Here is an 18,195-nt window from a genome sequence, read left to right as displayed (position 1 = left end):
CCCTGAAGAGCTAGCATAGTGCTAGCGCTTATGCTATTCAAGTGCATTTGAACTTTCCGGTTTATTTTGTGCTAGCGACAAAAATGACCGTGGTATTGCTATCACGAGAGATCACCACTTATCTGGGCTGTTCCTAGAAGAAAAGACATGCGCTAGGCGTCGACCCACAGTGCTCGTTCACTGCAGGTCACTGCAGTCGGCTGTGCAACCTACTTTCGCGGTCTACAGAGTTAAGAGAATAAAGACAAAAATTTAATTCGGAAATTTTGGTGCAATAAACCCATGCACCATGATGGATGAAGGCAAATTTGTGCAACAAGTCAGCAATTCTTGGTCTTGGACTTCCTTTGGGCATTCGACGCAAGGAGAATGGCGGGTACACAGAGCATGGTGCTTAGTTGTGTTTACGAGAATTAGAAATGATCAGATATTCCAATTCACCAGTCAATCAGCGACACTCAGCCGATAGAGTATATGAGATTCATTGAACATGGCATGGAGGTAGAAAGAGATCTCTTGCGACCTAGCTCCATGCCGTCCTCAATGAATCTCGTATAGGCCTACTCTGTCGGTTGAGCGTCGCTGATTTACTGGTGTTTTGAGTGTCTGATCATTTCTAATTCTCGTAAACACAACCATTGTATTAGGGACTGGTCAGTGTCTTCGGCCTAGGGGGCGGTGGATTATTTTTTGCCGACGTCAAAAAGTGGCTGAAACCCCCCCATTGCAACTTTCAAAAACAGGGTGACCCCACATTCCAACTTTCAAAAACAGGGTGACCCTTCTGTGTGAAAACAAGGTTAACAAAGGTGAATATAAATTGAATAATTCAGTATATATATATATATATATATATATATATATATATATATATAGGCCTATATATATATAGGCCTATATATATAGGCCTATATATATATATATATTATATATATAGGCCTATATATATATATGCCTATATATATAGGCATATATATATATATATATATATATATATATATATAATATATATATATATAATATATTATATATATATATATATAGGCCTATATATATATTTTCGGGGTATATTTTCAACAATCAGTCATTCTGTGTTTTAATGAAATTGGTGTCATGTCAGTTGTAAGACAGGAACTTAAAAGTGTCAATTCTAAAGTTTGAGTACAGTATTTTGAATGAGCTGTATGTATTCCAACTCTCTTTATGCATAAGCAGATGTCCTGAAACTATTGTAAGGAAAATGTGATTGAAATATTAGTGCATGTTGCTTCTTATAGAGAAATCAGAAAGTATCAAGAACTTGCCATGCTTTTCATATGAAGGGCATGCTGAAAAATATGTTTGATATTTTAAAGAAATGCGCCCAAGGGCGCGCCGAAAAATTTTAAACATACAGATATCTCAAATATATATATGTCAAATATATAAAGTTTTGCACTAGGACAGGGCTCTAAAAATATGTCTTATTATTATTAAAGTAACGTGCCCGAAGGGCGCCCGAAAATGCAACTCAATGCTGAAATTTGTGGCTGGCACAATGCATTTTATGCAAGTATGAGCCCTTGTTGAACTTGAAAACACACTGACCCCCCCCCCCCCTATTGGGCATTTCAAAACAACATGGTGCTCCCATCACCAAGTCAAAAACAGGGTGACCCCCATGAATCCACCGCCCCCCTGGCTACGCAACTGACTAATTTCTTCAGCAAGATTTGAACAATATATCGAATTGGTGTGCAAAATGGAAACTGAATCTAAATGTTTCTAAATGCTGTATTATATCATTCACCAACAAAAGAAACAAAATAGTCGCTGATTATTCACTGAACGGCTCTATGCTACAGCGGGTGTCTTCAGTTAAAGATTTAGGTATAACCCTGACATCCGATTTAAACTTTAAAACTCATATTAACTCCATTATCAGTAAATCCTACAAAATGCTAGGTTTTCTTACGCGCACCTGTAAATCTTTCACCAATATACAGGCTTTGCGGACTTTGTACATTTCCTTAGTTCGATCAAATCTTGAATATGCTTCCACTGTTGGGTCTCCGAACCAAAAATATCTCGTCGAAAGACTTGAAACTGTTCAGTTGAAATTTATTAAATTTCTCTGTTTTAAACAAAACATTCCCTATGTATCAGGACAATATGAACAGACATGTAAATATTTTCACCTCCCCAGCTATTCTCTCGTCGCAAGGCCACTGATCTCAACTTTTTACACAAGTGCGTCCATTCCGAGGTCGACTCACCCTATCTTGTAGAACAGGTTAATTACAACTTTCCAATGGGGACACTTCGTCACTCTGAGACTTTAAAACCCGCGAGATCTCGGCTAAACGTTAGGAAGTATTCCTTTTTCCCAAGATCCATGTCCGCTTATAACGATTTAGTATGTAAATATAATACTGGTTGACATTTTTTACTACTAGGTCTGCCTTTCGTCGGACCATCAAAGACATTTTGTACAGATAATGTTTGTGTGTAATAGGTTTGTATACGTGTATGTTTGTATCAGATTTTATCCTTGCTCTTATTGTCAGACCTATAAGTGGGCCTTTTGCCTGTTGGATCTGAATAAATAAAATAAAATAAAATAAAATAAAATCCCTTAGCTAAATGCTCGCGTGTACCTCAATACTCTTTGTGTCAAATGCCCCGAGTAAAGTCCAAGACCAAGAATTGCTGTCTTTTTTACTCAAATTTACCTTCATCCATCACTGTGCATGGGTTTATTGCACCAAGATTTCGTATTAATTTTTTGTCTTTATTCTCGTAACTGTGTAGACCGCGAAAGTTCGTTGCACAGCTGACGGACTGCAGCGGTCTTAGTGAACAATCGGTGTATGGTTGACGCCGTTGTATGGTTGACGAGTAGCCCTGCATACAGGTCTGTGTGTTCCCGGCCGTATAATGTCGGGAACACAGCCGGGGAAACACACAGACATGTACACAGGGCAAGGCTGCGAGCAGCCCAGATCAGAGGTGATCTCACCTGATAGCAATACAACGATCATTGTTGTGGCTATACCTTACTAGATCAAAATAAACCGGAAAGGTCAATGCATTTAATAGCACAAGCGCCAGCACTATGCGTGTATTGGCTGTCGTCTTGCCAGGGTCTAGCCGCGTACGATACCGGGCAGAGTTCAATCACGCTTTCTGAGCACAAGCATCACCAGATATTACACTCAATTCAAGACGAGTCTGTATGTAAAAGTGTCCCATGGAGTCTGTGTATAAAACTTCCCAGCTAGATGTATGTAAAATTTTCCTGCCGAGTCTGTGTATAAAACTTCCTAGCTGGCTGTATGTAAATTTTCCAACCGAGTCTGTGTATAAAACTTCCCAGCTAGCTGTATGTAAAATTTTCCCACTGAGTCTGTTATAAAACTTCGCAGCTGGCTGTATGTAAAATTTTCCACCGAGTCTGTGTATAAAACTTCCCAGCTAGCTGTATGTAAAATTTTCCCACCGAGTCTGTGTACAAAACTTCACAGCTGGCTGTATGTAAAATTTTCCCATCGAGTCTGTGTATAAAACTTCCCAGCTGGAGTATGTAAAATTTTCCAACCGAGTCTGTGTAGAAGACTTCCCAGCGTGGTGTGTCTTCAGAACGAGTCTGTATGTAAAATTTACCCACCGAGTATGTGTATAAAACTTCCCAGCTATAGCTGTGCCCTCAGATCGAGACTGTATGTAAAATTTTGCTGTGTGTAGTTGTATCATCAGATCGAGGCTGATATATATAAACTTTTTGCAGCTGTGCTGAGCTGAGTAAATTTCTCACATATAGAACCTCGTCCTGATACAGCGATACTTCATCAGAACGAGGCTGTGTATATAAGATTTTGCAGCGCTGTCAGATACTGTAAACGTCAGCAGCTGCCTCGAAAACGAGGCTTGATGTAAAATCTTCGAGCGGTATCAAAGTCCGATGTATGTATGTATGTATGTATGTATGTATGTATGTATATGTATGTATTCTACATGTATGAATGAATACGCTATATGCGTGCGCGTATTTTTTACTATGTATATGTATGCATACGCAAATGTGGGGGGCAATGTATCTGCATGTGTGTGTATACACACGCACACACATATATGTATGTGTATATATATATATATATATAAATATATATATATATATATATATATATATATATATATATATATATATATATATATATATATACATATATATATAATTCCTCTCTATATATACATTTTCCATCTTTTCTATCTCTAAAAAAAGCTTGATTGTGTAAATTAATTTTTTACATTGGCGCCTGGTAGAGTATATCGCGCGGAAACTTTTCTGTAATAAAGGGACTACCCTTTCAACAATTTGATGCATGGTGAGAGCAAGTCCCGAATCAAGGGGACAAAAGTAAGGTTTACGGGAGGACAGCGTTTGCCTCTCGAGCGTGGATGAGGAGACGACAGCGGGTATTAGGGACGTGGCAAAAATTGCATAGGGAGGGCCGGTATTGTTTGCGAACTGGCAAGAAATGAGCAATATAGTCCAATTGACGGCTTCAGGGTTGAAAATTCCGAAAACTTATTCCTGTATTTAGATAGACTTATAGTTTCATCCTTGTGTGGGAAGATAAGAGCCTCGGTCGATGTGATGTACATATATATATATATATATATATATATATATATATATATATATATATATATATATATATATATATATATATATATGTATATATGTATATATATACAATGTACACATGTATGCATACATGCACGTTATCAAGTTGGAACTAATGAAGGATATATGGACACATATGAAGTTACTCATTATGCATTGCTAAATAAAAGTGTACGACAATTATGTACAGTGATTAAAAGTTCAGATATTATACTAGAGAAATTAGATTTTTGAATTTCTCCCAAAACTATCGATGGTATAGAGGGTGTAACAGGTGGCGTAGATTTGAAAAACTTCGCCCTCCCCCCCCCAGTGATGCCTGTTCACTCCCTTACCTATTGCCTGGAATATGATGTTTATCCAAAGGAAAACCTGCCACGGGCTGAAGGTAAAAAAATCTGTCGTGCCTAAAATGTAATTACTAAAATAATTCGATACTGAGATGTACCACGAATAGACCTTGGTCGGCGTCCATTCCTTTCATTACGGTAATGGCCCTTGAGGACTCGGGACAAGATGCAGTACCGAGATAAAATTTGATAACGCCTCACCCCATTTAAAAGGAAACGACTACGTTTCGTTAAGTTGTACTCAATTTTGCCCAAGGGAAGGCAAGGCTTAACACCGATGACTGGAAGAAATCAAAGATCCATTGAGCGCAGATCCTATCGGACAGGGTCGGTTTATGTCCTTAATCTTTCTAAAATGAAAAGCCGTTTCATGGACTCGTTCATTCTGGGTTTTTTTCTCTCTCACTATTTCAGAACTAAACGTTCCTGGCTTTAATTGTGTTTTCCTGGTTCCTTGTTTTTACTTGATTCATCATATGAGCTCAGCTATCAAAATGTTTGCTTCCCGTCAGTCGCTGTCTTCGCCGTGATCAAAATTTCACTTCACACTCTCTTGGTAAAAGATAATAATCGTGATGAATTCTGACATATTTGTACAAAGTTATAAAAATATATATATATAAGCTTATATATATATATATATATATATGCTATGTATATAAGCTATGCTATGTATATAAGCTTATATATATTATATATATATATATATATATATATATATATATATATATATATATATGTGTAACCCCGGTTACGATTGTAAGTCATGTGATTTGATCTGCTGCCTGTTGTTTGAGTGTGATGACACATGTGTGGAATTTCATTGATAGCGTCTTCGCCCACAATGCATTGCAATGCTCTACTGATTTTCACGGCTTGAAGACAGTACTTTGGTGTGGATGTACGTTTAGGAATTATTATCCGTTTTATCTGCCAAGAAAAAATTCCCAGACAACGTGGTTGGTCTTTTACATGACTGTGATTACAGGTATGTGTATTTGAACGCTTTGGTATTGAAAACAATGAACTTTTAAAAGTCTCAAAGTGTGAGACACACCCCTCAAGTTAAAACGTGGAAGGACCATGTGTTTCCCAATTACCGGTATATGCCGTGGAAAAGTTTCTAAGTTGTTATTCTGTAGTTAGTTTGATTCTAGTAGTACTTTATGATAGTAGTGAAGTTTTATTTAACATGTTGAAATTTGGGTTTTCTGATTTTGAAGGAAATTTTCTGTGATTCTTAGTTCTTTGTTTCATGGGATTTTGTACAGTGTATTTGCTATCATGTTGACTTAGTCTCATCCTGAATGAGATAGTGTAAACAGAAGGAAACGCTTACATAATTGCCATTGGTCTTTTACATGACTGTGATTACAGAGGAGATTCATTTAATGAATTACTGGTAGGCTGCGTGTGTTCCTGTGTGTTCCTATTGTGTGGCCCGAGTGAAGAGCCAAGGAGTGCCTGGAATTCTTCGAGTCAATCATCAACTCGAGTATTGCTACCAGGGTTGGAATAACAAATCCCCAGGGAGGAGCGGCTGGAAGGACTCTGTGTGTGTAACGTAGTTTCCTATTGGATAGACTGTCATCGTCATAGCAACAAGACGGACATTGACCTACAACTCAAGGAGAAGGCATTGTACAGCCATATGATCAATAGCTAAGTGAATGAACCCTAGACAACAGCCATTTTAGAATTATCTGGAACTTTATTATGGTGGATGAACTTTAGATTTTGCGCCTGGAAATTATTTTCCAGTAATACTGCCATTGGTTTTAATCATTGTAGACCAGTGTTTTTATTATCTTTATTATTATTATCATTAGTAGTAGAGATTTTAGCTGTAGTGAAATAAACCCTTAATATAAATTGCAACGCAAATTGTACGATAATCGTTCTTTCCTGGTTTGTTTATTGTGTGATATGAACCTTGGTCGGGTTTAATTATCTGGCTAAATTTAATTGTCAGTTTAATTACCCGGTTACAAAATTGGGGGCTCGTCCGGGAGCGTTATTGGATTGAATGAGTTATTTATCGTACAGTTAATGTTGCAGTAGTGTTTTTAACAGTTAAGAGTATAGATTACAAAAGACCAACCCCGTTGATATCAGTATTGCATTGCATTGTTTGTTTGTTTTGTTGTTGACGAAAAATGGATGAGCTTGAGAGAAAAGCAGTTGAAGTGTATGATAAGAATGGTATTGATCTTAGACATGGATTAGTTTTCTGGGTTTCCCATGCAACTATTAATGATGTGAGTGATTTATTGCAGTTTATTACCAGAGAATATAAAGATGCCGACTTAACAGAAATATTAAGATGTGAAGGGGGAATAGGTGTGCTTTGCCACTCAGCCACAAAGAGGGAATGGGCTGATTCTTGGCACATGAAAAGAGTGGAGCCGACACTAGTGTTGGATGTTCGCTCCTGTTGCCTCGTTATTTTAAAACGCTAAGGTTCCCCCATTCGGTCAAAGTCAGAGAGGAGGCTTCCCTGCATATGGCCAGCAGCGATGGAGCATCTTACCGCTGGATGAGGGAGGGACCGGAACCTATAAAGGAGGATTTGGGTGATTGGCGGACGGCAATCAAGACTCCACCACCGTTGACCCCAGCACAATTGGCTGGATTTGACGGCTACGATGATGTACAGGACAGAGAACCAGCAGAATATGTTTCATTGCCTACCCCTCCCAGGAATAGTACGCCTTACCAGCCGAGAGAAAGACCCCCAAGCAGATCACCACCACAACGCCAAGCTGGTCCTGATGCTGCTTGGATGGATATGATGGAGAAACTTGTGACTAACCTGCAACCAAGGACTAATGAGTCTGGGTGGTATCGTAAACTGAGAGTTTTCTCCGGTAGGCTGCCAGTACCAGTAAATGAAGACGACTATGAAAGTTGGGCAGAGCAAGCAGAGCAAATGATCAAAGAGTGGAATGTATCAGATGCAGAAAAGAAGAAACGTATTGCTGAAAGCTTAACCGGACCTGCTATGAACACTATTAGGTCATTGACACCAGCACCCAATTTGACAGTACGTGATTACCTCGATGCCCTTGAGGGTTCGTATGGTACAAGACTTACCCGTGCCGAGTCTTTGAAGGCATTTCAGTCGTGTTATCAGAAAGAAGAATGGTCACATTCTCAGTATTTGCAGGAATTACAGACTCTGTTGCGACGAGCAATACGACAAGGCAGTGTCAAAGAGTATGAGGCCGATTACCTTCGCCTGAAACAGTTCACCGATGGAGTGTTGTACAATGAAAGCCACTTGTCATCGTTGCAACTCGACACGAAGCTCAACCAACCGCCAGGTTACATCGAGTTAATGCAGATGGTAAGGAAGGAGGAACACGTCAAGAAGAGAAAGCTAAGAACAGAGCCATAAGGGGACAACGCCAAGTGCCAGTACGAATTACACCGCTATCTGTGATAGTTTGGAAGCAACCGCAACATCGGCACCAGTGGTAAAGCAATCATTGGATAAGTCGGATATACAGCAAGTAGTTCAGCAGGTAATGGATCAGATGATGAAAGGAAACGAAAACCAGTCACCCACACAGCCAGCCTCGAGTAACACCTGGTCGACGCCAACTAGTCAGCAACGACCACGTCAGCAAAATCGCAGGAAGAGAGAGCAGAACCAGTCCCAAGTATCGACACCAGCTTCCACCCCAACACCAGAAACGTCGACATCAGCAACAGAGTCATTGAGTTCTAACCCAGCGGGATCTGATATGTTCAAGAAATTGAACTTTTGCTTTAATTGTGGTTTGGACGGACATACGGAGAAGAAATGTTTCAGAAAGGATAATCCAGACCTACAGCTGGTCAAGCAGAAGTTCGCACGAGCATTTTTTGAGTCGAAGGGAAACTACCGGGGACACCCACAGTAGAGGGGCCAGTGGATGTCCAAGAAGAGTGTAGCCCCAGTAATATACACGAAGAAAGGAAAGACAAAATTGACAACATCGCACAATTAACGAACATTCCGTAGCCAACAAACCACTACCCGAAGGCCTGGTAGGCGATAGTATGACTACAGAAGTGTTCGTCGATGGAGTCAGTTGCCAGTGTTTACTTGACAGTGGTTCCCAAGTCACCCTCATTTCGCACTCGTTTTATGACCGACACCTGTCTCACTGCCGCCTCAAGCCAATTGAAGACTTGGTAGTACGTGGTGCAGGTGATCAAGTGGTTCCGTATTATGGGTATATCACAGTATCTATTCGGTTCCCTAAGGAAGTAGCTGGAGTGGAGGAGACTTGTGAAACGCTTGCTTTAGTTACCCCAGACCGTGACCAGAGTGGAGACGTACCAGTGATTTGCGGTACCAACACTAGTATATTTCGTAATATGGCCCATAGATGTAAAGAAATAGCGGGAAAGCATTACTTGAAGAAATTACCGATTGCAGCCCTCTTCACTGAAGCGTACAAGAGGATAGATGCCTTTGACAAGTGTGGCCATGATGGACGGATCAACCCTGTTAGGCTAGCAGGGAGGAGACCCGTTACTATACCGAGTGGAAAGACAATGCCATTGACATGTATAGGAAGAGGAATAATTGGATTGCCAGAAACTACCGTGTTGGTGGAAACCCCATCCCATCACCACACCCCAGGAGGATTGATAATAAAGAGCAGTGTCACCACCCTCCTGCCAGGGAGTACCCAACGAGTGAAAGTCATTGTGCATAATGATACCCGACACAAAATAACCCTCATGCCAAGACGTGTTGTTGCGGACTTAGTCTTACCAGAATGGGTGCGGCCCATACAACCCAGTGAACTTATGCCTGAACCAGAACAAAAGGGCTCTGAGGGGAATACTGAGTGCGGCAGTTACCAAACGAAAGTGACAGCACAGGACAGTGCTGACAAGACGGAAAATGAAGCGGACTTCATTGTTGACTTTGGTGACTCCCCGCTTAGTTATGAAGACAAGGTCAGAATTAACGAGAAGCTAAAGCAACGACGGCATGTGTTTTCGCAACACGATTGGGATGTAGGACATACGTCGGCCATTGAACATCGCATTCCACTGAGTGACCCGACCCCTTTTCGAGAGAGGTCACGGAGAATCGCACCAGCAGACTTTTACGATACAAAGCGCCACATCCAGGAATTGTTAGATGCCGGTATAATAAAGGAGTCAAAGAGCCCATACGCTTCGCCTATTGTGCTTGTGAGAAAAAAATCGGGGGCGATACGTATGTGCGTTGACTATCGAACTCTAAACACGAGGACAATACCCGATCAGTATACGGTACCTAAGATACAGGAAGCACTCGATTGCCTAAACGGGTGTACATGGTTTCATGTGCTGGATTTGAAGTCGGGTTATTATCAGATTCCCATGGCGGAGGAAGACAAGGAGAAGACAGCTTTTATATGTCCCCTTGGTTTCTACCAGTTTGAACGGATGCCCCAGGGAATCACAGGAGCACCAGCCTTTCAGAGACTGATGGAGAAATGTATGAGTGATATGCACCTGATAGAACTATTGATATACTTGGATGACTTGATCATATTTGGCAGATCAGTTGACGAAGCAGAAGACAGGCTAATGAAAGCGCTGGACCGATTAGCTGAGTATGGTTTGAAATTATCACCTGAGAAATGTCAGCTTTTCCGGAGGACAGTCACCTATGTTGGACATAAAGTTGATGAAAATGGCGTGAGCCCTGACCCCAGCAAGATAGAAGCTTTGAAGAATTGGCCCACCCCAAAGAATATTAAAGAGCTAAAGACATTTCTCGGATTTACAGGATACTATCGACGCTTTGTTGAGAACTATGCCCAAATTGTCAAGCCAATGAACGACCTGACTGCTGGGTATATCCCTCCGAAGTTGAGAAAGAGGCTAGGGAAGTACAAGGACAATGATGGCGTACCATTCAGAAGTGCTACAGAACCATTCGGCGACAGATGGACGCTAGAGTGTCAAAAAGCCATGGACAAGATCATCGAACAACTGACAAATGCTCCAGTGTTAGCATTTGCGGACCTATCCCAACCATTTATACTGCATACAGATGCCAGTCTGGATGGCCTGGGTGGAGTACTGTACCAAGAACATGATGGCCTGCTTAAACCAATCGCCTTTGCCAGTCGAGGACTGACTAAAAGTGAAAAGAGATATCCAGTGCATAAGTTAGAGTTCCTCGCCTTGAAGTGGTGTGTCACAAGCAAGTTTCACGACTATCTGTATGGGACGAAGTTCAAAGTTGTTACTGACAACAACCCGCTGACTTACGTCCTTACCACAGCAAAGTTAGATGCTACGGGACACAGGTGGTTAGCTGCCCTGGCGGCGTATGATTTCACACTACAGTATAGAAGTGGCAGAGCCAACATCGACGCTGATGCACTGTCTCGCCGTCCAAACGCCGACATGCCAGATGACCAAGAATCACTAGATATGGAAGAAAAGATAAGACGGCTGAGAGAACGCATATTAGGAGTTGATAAACAATCGGATGAAATTATGACCAGAGAAGTGATAGGTGCCATTACCATGAGCCATGGTATCACAAGACCCACTACAGCCAAGGTATGTCAGCATAGTGTTCTGTCTTGCACTTGTACCACCGAAGTTGACAATAACCAGCACCACAGTAAGATTGAATCCCCTGCACTTGCTGAAACAGTGGCCATCTCAGCAGCTGCATTGCCGAAACCGTATTACCAGCTACAATACTATGGTGAAAATCCCCCTGGAACCCCTGTCTCCATGGTAGCGAAAGAGAAGGATTGGTTTGCCTTGCAAAGAAATGATGAAGTGTTGAATGAAGTGATAGGCTACATTGAAAACGAAAAGAAGAAAGTAGACTTGAAATCACTTCCTGATGAAGTCAAGATATTGCTCAGACAAAGAAACAGGTTGTTTCTATGGCACAGAGTATTATTCCGCAAGACTAGAGATAACCATGGAAGGGAGACTAATCAGCTGGTATTACCGACCAAGTATAGGGCACAAGCCATGGAAGCCTTGCATGATGACATGGGTCACATGGGAGTCGACCGAACTTTCGATCTCCTCAGAGCAAGATTCTACTGGCCAAGAATGAGAGCAGATGTGGAAAGAAAGTGCCAGACTTGTAGTAGGTGCGTACAGAGAAAACAGTTGCCACGCCGCGCTGCTCCGATGATAAACATCTTCTCCAGCTGCCCAATGGAATTAGTCTGCATCGATTTCCTGACCATAGAACAGGACAGAAGTAACACACAGAATGTACTAGTGGTAACTGATCATTATACTAGATATGCTCAGGCGTACCCGACTAAAGATCAAGAAGCAAAGACGGTGGCGAAAGTTCTGTGGGAGAAGTTCTTTGTGCATTATGGACTACCAGCCCGTATCCATAGCGACCAGGGACGCAGCTTTGAGAACAGACTCATAAGAGAATTACTGAAAGTGGCCGGTATACGCAAGTCTCGAACTACCCCATATCACCCCCAAGGGGATCCGCAGCCTGAGAGATTTAACCGTACGCTGCTGAACATGCTAGGAACGTTAAACACCAAGGAAAAGCAGCACTGGAGTCAGCATATCAGTTTCCTGGTGCATGCGTACAATTGTACCAGGAATGATGCCACTCAGTTCTCACCGTATTACCTCATGTTTGGAAGAGAAGCCAGACTACCCATTGATCTTTGTTTTGGTGTTAGCCCAGATGAATACACCAAGCATGATTACTTGCAGTACGTCGAGGACCTGAAAAGCAGACTGAAAGGAGCCTATGAATTAGCTGAGAATGAAGCAAAGAAGAAAGCACTCGCCAACAAGAGACGCTATGACAGCAAGGTACGTGGTAGTGATCTGCTTGTGGGAGACAGAGTACTAATACGCAATGTTGGGTTGATAGGCAAACACAAACTGGCCGATCGCTGGAAACCTGATGTGCATGTTGTTGAGAAGAGATTGGACGACAACTTGCCCGTGTATGTAGTAAGCCAGAAACTGGAGATGGGGCAGAACGGACACTACATAGGAACATGCTACTTCCTATTGGCTATTTGTCCGCCTCAGAACCAGAAGAGGTTGAAATTGAAGAAAGAAGACCGGTTACCAGACAGTCCGCCAGACAACAGACTGATAAGAAAGAGGACACAGACACTGATTCAGATATGGAGGAATTGTTTGCCAACCCGCCAATCCCCAAAGCATCACCCATAGTAACCGACGACAATGATATCAGCACCATAGAAACAGCAGCTGACCCTATTGATACAACAGATGTGCCTGATGAAAGAGAAACACGCCAGAATGAAGTGGAAATTATGCCACAACCACCCAAAGAAGGACGACCAAAACGACAGAATGCTGGAAGACCTGCTGATAAATTGACCTATGACCGAATGGGGGTACAAGCAAATTGCAAATTGCTAAGCCTGTTAAGTCCTACCACTCATGTAATACCTATACCAGGTACTGAGATGTTTCTTGTTTGCAAAGACGTGAAGTATGATTAGAGTGACTGACTGTTAAAAACAATAACAGTGGGTTGCATTGACAATGACCTTTGCCTTTTAAGTTTTAATGTTTTAACTTGAGTCTCATTATATCAATTACCAAAGTAACTTACACCCGGAGTGTGTAAGCATCTGAGGGGAATGTGTAACCCCGGTTACGATTGTAAGTCATGTGATTTGATCTGCTGCCTGTTGTTTGAGTGTGATGACACATGTGTGGAATTTCATTGATAGCGTCTTCGCCCACAATGCATTGCAATGCTCTACTGATTTTCACTGCGTGAAGACAGTACTTTGGTGTGGATGTACGTTTAGGAATTATTATCCGTTTTACTGCCAAGAAAAAATTCCAAGACAACGTGGTTGGTCTTTTACATGACTGTGATTACAGGTATGTGTATTTGAACGCTTTGGTATTGAAAACAATGAACTTTTAAAAGTCTCAAAGTGTGAGACACACCCCTCAAGTTAAAACGTGGAAGGACCATGTGTTTCCCAATTACCGGTATATACCGTGGAAAAGTTTCTAAGTTGTTATTCTGTAGTTAGTTTGATTCTAGTAGTACTTTATGATAGTAGTGAAGTTATTATAACATGTTGAAATTTGGGTTTTCTGATTTTGAAGGAAATTTTCTGTGATTCTTAGTTCTTTGTTTCATGGGATTTTGTACAGTGTATTTGCTATCATGTTGACTTAGTCTCATCTTGAATGAGATAGTGTAAACAGAAGGAAACGCTTACATAATTGCCATTGGTCTTTTACATGACTGTGATTACAGAGGAGATTCAGTTAATGAATTACTGGTAGACTGCGTGTGTTCCTGTGTGTTCCTATTGTGTGGCCCGAGTGAAGAGCCAAGGAGTGCCTGGAATTCTTCGAGTCAATCATCAACTCGAGTATTGCTACCAGGGTTGGAATAACAAATCCCCAGGGAGGAGCGGCTGGAAGGACTCTGTGTGTGTAACGTAGTTTCCTATTGGATAGACTGTCATCGTCATAGCAACAGGACGGACATTGACCTACAACTCAAGGAGAAGGCATTGTACAGCCATATGATCAATAGCTAAGTGAATGAACCCTAGACAACAGCCATTTTAGAATTATCTGGAACTTTATTATGGTGGATGAACTTTAGATTTTGCGCCTGGAAATTATTTTCCAGTAATACTGCCATTGGTTTTAATCATTGTAGACCAGTGTTTTATTCTTTTATTATTATTATCATTAGTAGTAGAGATTTTAGTTGTAGTGAAATAAACCCCAATATAAACTGCAACGCAAATTGTACGATAATCATTCTTTCCTGGTTTGTTTATTGTGTGATATGAACCTTGGTCGGGTTTAATTATCTGGCTAAATTTAATTGTCAGTTTAATTACCCGGTTACATATATATATATATATATATATATATATATATATTATATATATATATATGCTATGTAGAAAGGTCGCAATGCACCCTAGAGACTCTTGGCACAATCTTTCTAGTGATACAGGCTCAGATTTTTCAGCTGATCTGGAATTATTGAAATTAGAACTGTACTTCAAAGTTTGCAATGATTCAGAACCTTAATTCTCTGAACACATGCTCTAAACCTTGCTGAATATTCACCAAATCTCGGCAGAGTGAGTATTGATGAGTCACTTTACAAGTTTTAATGATAGTCAGTCACTGTGGATGATACTAAATGACTCAGGCTATAGGTTCAATGAGGTATAATTCTGAACAATTTTCCTAGATTCGAATTACTCATAAGTCTCCTATCGAACAAAACTGTAATGTCAAAATAATTGTAACCGTGCTTTAGAAGAGACTGGAATCCAGTCTTTGGAGTGTTCACGGAATATGATAGGCGATATAAACTCCGACATTATCAGCTAATCGCCATATTTATTGTGTAATTTGTTTCCTTCGTCGTTCCCGATCGATATTCGTCGGTTGTTATCGTTATCTCGATGTGTTACACAAGTGAAAATTTTCAATATTCTAAAAGTGTTGCGGATGTTGTTCATTTACTTGAATTTACTTCAGAAAATTACGAGAGATTTCAGTCTTGATAGTAGTTTAGTCAACAGCCGTTTCAGAATCAGATTCTATTAGCTGCCAGGAATCGTACCAGATTGGAAGTTCGGAGTTAACTTTGGAATACGCTATGTCGAGTGTAAGAAGTCTGGGAACTTAAGATGCTGGTGTCATTTATGTTTGACTCTGCGGTCAATGTCAATCAAGGGCCTCTGATATGATTTTAATGATCAGGAATTTATTGGTGAGAATTTTAACGCCAAACAAGAGCCTAACATCTTGAACTCTCTCCAATGTTTATGCAAAAGTGATTTTGATTCCAAATCTAAAGCTATGTTTTTTCACATCTGTTATTTTCTCTAGTTGTTCTGTGTTACTCTCACACGCAGTTTGTAAGCCCTCTGTCCTTAGCTCTTTCACCTTATGGTTTGGCCCAAACCCATTGCTATCGATGGTGACATGTGAACCTGTTTACAGGGAAAAAGTGGAATGAACTGGTTAAAGTTGCGCATCCATACTCCACGTGTCCTAACTGTTGACGGAACATTTTCGCTTGATATTGTACGTGTCCTTCGAACAAAAGTCTCTATATGCTGAAATACACTGAAAACATCACATTGTTTCACATCTTAAGAGAGGATATTGACATTTTCATGAAACTCCAGTGTTTTAAAGTAATTTTTCTATCTTACCACGATCTCTCATGGTCACGTGACATTGAAGAAACATGTTCTTGCTTTGTTCTGAGCTCGGTAGAGATTGCACAGTGACGGTTTATCATCACTAAAAATGTGTCGTTACGTGGTTTCAGAAGATATACGAAAAGTTACACATATCGGGCTAGAGCAAGTATCACCGAGGTCTTCTTGGTGGCATTTACTCCATTGCGTTAGGCAGCATTCAATGATGCTAAGTTACATTATTTTATGAGGTACCCGAGAAATAAGCCATCACGTGATCGCATTTTGGGTTGGAAATTTTCAAACATAGCTATATCGTTTCGAAAGACATTTTGTTCAACATAACCTTTGCCCGCCTCTCTAAACAATGGCATACTACTAGAAACATTTTGTGTCTTGTCACCATGTTTCTAGTTTGATACCGGGGCTCTACATTAACTTTATACGTGGAAGTTTAAATGGACAAATATTTCCGAATAAAAAGTATTTCACGAATACAGTTAGTAGCTACTTTTTTCAAAGACATAAGGTTAATTTTAAATTGTATGTGATTACAATTCTGACCATCCAGCTAAGAAATTAATGGTCGGACATCATCCTTCAAGTAGCTTAATTTTCATCCTGTACGACAGCCAACACAGTGACAGTAATATAGCGTGGAAGCATTTTAAGGCCGAAATGTTAAAATTATTGACAATATGTGCACCACACTGAGTCAGAGAATAGGTCTACTAAGACGCTTACATAAACTAATTCCTTTTCACCTTAGAAAAATTCTGTATTATGGTTTAATTCAATCAACTCTTGACTATTGTTGTGTGGTTTGGGGAAATACCAGTAAGAACAACATGGACAGGGTGTATAAAATGCAGAAAAGAGCATTGAGGATTCTACTTAACGCAGATTTTGATACGCCGAGTAATGATCTTTTCAAAGCCGCTGATGTTCTTTCCGTTAACAACGTATTTTATATTTCCGTTGATGTTCTTTCCTTTAAGCAAGGTATTTTCTATTTCACTTGTATCTTAGTCTTTAAATATTTTGAGAACTCTGTTCCGACGTACATTGCAGACATGTTTATGCCTTTAATGAATGTTCATGATTATCCCACACGCGCAGCAATCTCGCGTAAACTCCTTCTTCCTCAGTTTCGAACGGAATCAGGTCAGAGAACTTTTGTAATGCGTGCATCCAGAATTTGGAATTCCCTCCCAGAAATCTTCGATCATAGTCCTAGTCTCAGTATCTTTAAAATACAATTGAAACATTTTATAAAAGATAACATTGACTTATAATTTTATTGAGTACGGTCACTTTGTTTATTTTTTATGTACTTTAACATCTCCTGTGTTAATTTTGCTGTACTTTTATTTGTATTTTTTATTGTATAGAGTGTTTTTAGGACCCCATGGAAGATACGGCCCTGTTGGGAACTTTTACCAAAAAGGTGTCTGTAAATGGATTATCATTTAATGTGAATAAATATATAAACTATTATTCCTCAAAACATTCAAATTTTCTTTTCATATAAGCTTATCAAACTGTTAAAAATCAATAAAATACGAGATATAAGGTACACCATTCTCAGTATCCTCTTTGTTTTATCGTCCCGAAATTGCCAAAAATAATTAGCATCAATAAATTACAGCTGATAATCAATTAAGCATGATTGTTCACCGGGTTTGACAAGATCACAGACTGTTGTTTGGGAAAGTCTAAGAGCCAGATTGGAGTTAATACACTCCATTTAGCTGCTACTGCTACAGTAGACTGCGGTTTTATTCCGGGACACATGTAAAAAACTAATAGTCCCAGGGACAACTGTTTCCAGGAATTGGTAGTCCCAAGGTAACTTAAGTTTGGCTTTAAGGTTAGCAGGGACTGCTGTTAATTTCGAACCCTGAATACAGTCGGACAATATGTAAAGTGAAAATTGTTTTGCACTCGATGATGATGTTCTAAAAGAGATAATCCGTTAAAAAATACC

At 40.2% G+C, this 18,195-nt stretch overlaps 3 protein-coding genes across 4 annotated transcripts in view; 1 reads left to right on the top strand and 2 right to left on the bottom strand.

Annotated features, from left to right (window-relative positions):
- Window positions 1-18,195, bottom strand: part of LOC139127177 (uncharacterized) — a 272,426-nt gene that overhangs the window by 147,002 nt on the left and 107,229 nt on the right. The gene's annotated exons all lie outside the window — the stretch shown is intronic.
- The window catches only part of LOC139127178 (bifunctional purine biosynthesis protein ATIC-like), a 52,007-nt gene that overhangs the window by 3,310 nt on the left and 30,502 nt on the right, over window positions 1-18,195 (bottom strand). The gene's annotated exons all lie outside the window — the stretch shown is intronic.
- LOC139127121 (paraneoplastic antigen Ma2-like) lies at window positions 7,520-8,413 on the top strand. Its single transcript, XM_070693040.1, has one exon. The coding sequence runs from the start codon at window positions 7,520-7,522 to the stop codon at window positions 8,411-8,413; it is 894 nt and encodes a 297-aa protein (XP_070549141.1).

The sequence above is a fragment of the Ptychodera flava genome, unplaced genomic scaffold (assembly GCF_041260155.1).
Source record: "Ptychodera flava strain L36383 unplaced genomic scaffold, AS_Pfla_20210202 Scaffold_29__1_contigs__length_4469600_pilon, whole genome shotgun sequence".
NCBI classification, from domain to species: domain Eukaryota; kingdom Metazoa; phylum Hemichordata; class Enteropneusta; family Ptychoderidae; genus Ptychodera; species Ptychodera flava.
The sequence above is the reverse complement of the archived record's forward strand: the minus strand, read 5'-3'. Positions and strand labels throughout refer to the sequence as shown.

Bases quoted from the DNA above. Each gene is read 5' to 3' on its own strand.
- LOC139127121 (XM_070693040.1), top strand. From the start codon at position 7,520: ATGGCCAGCAGCGATGGAGCATCTTACCGCTGGATGAGGGAGGGACCG.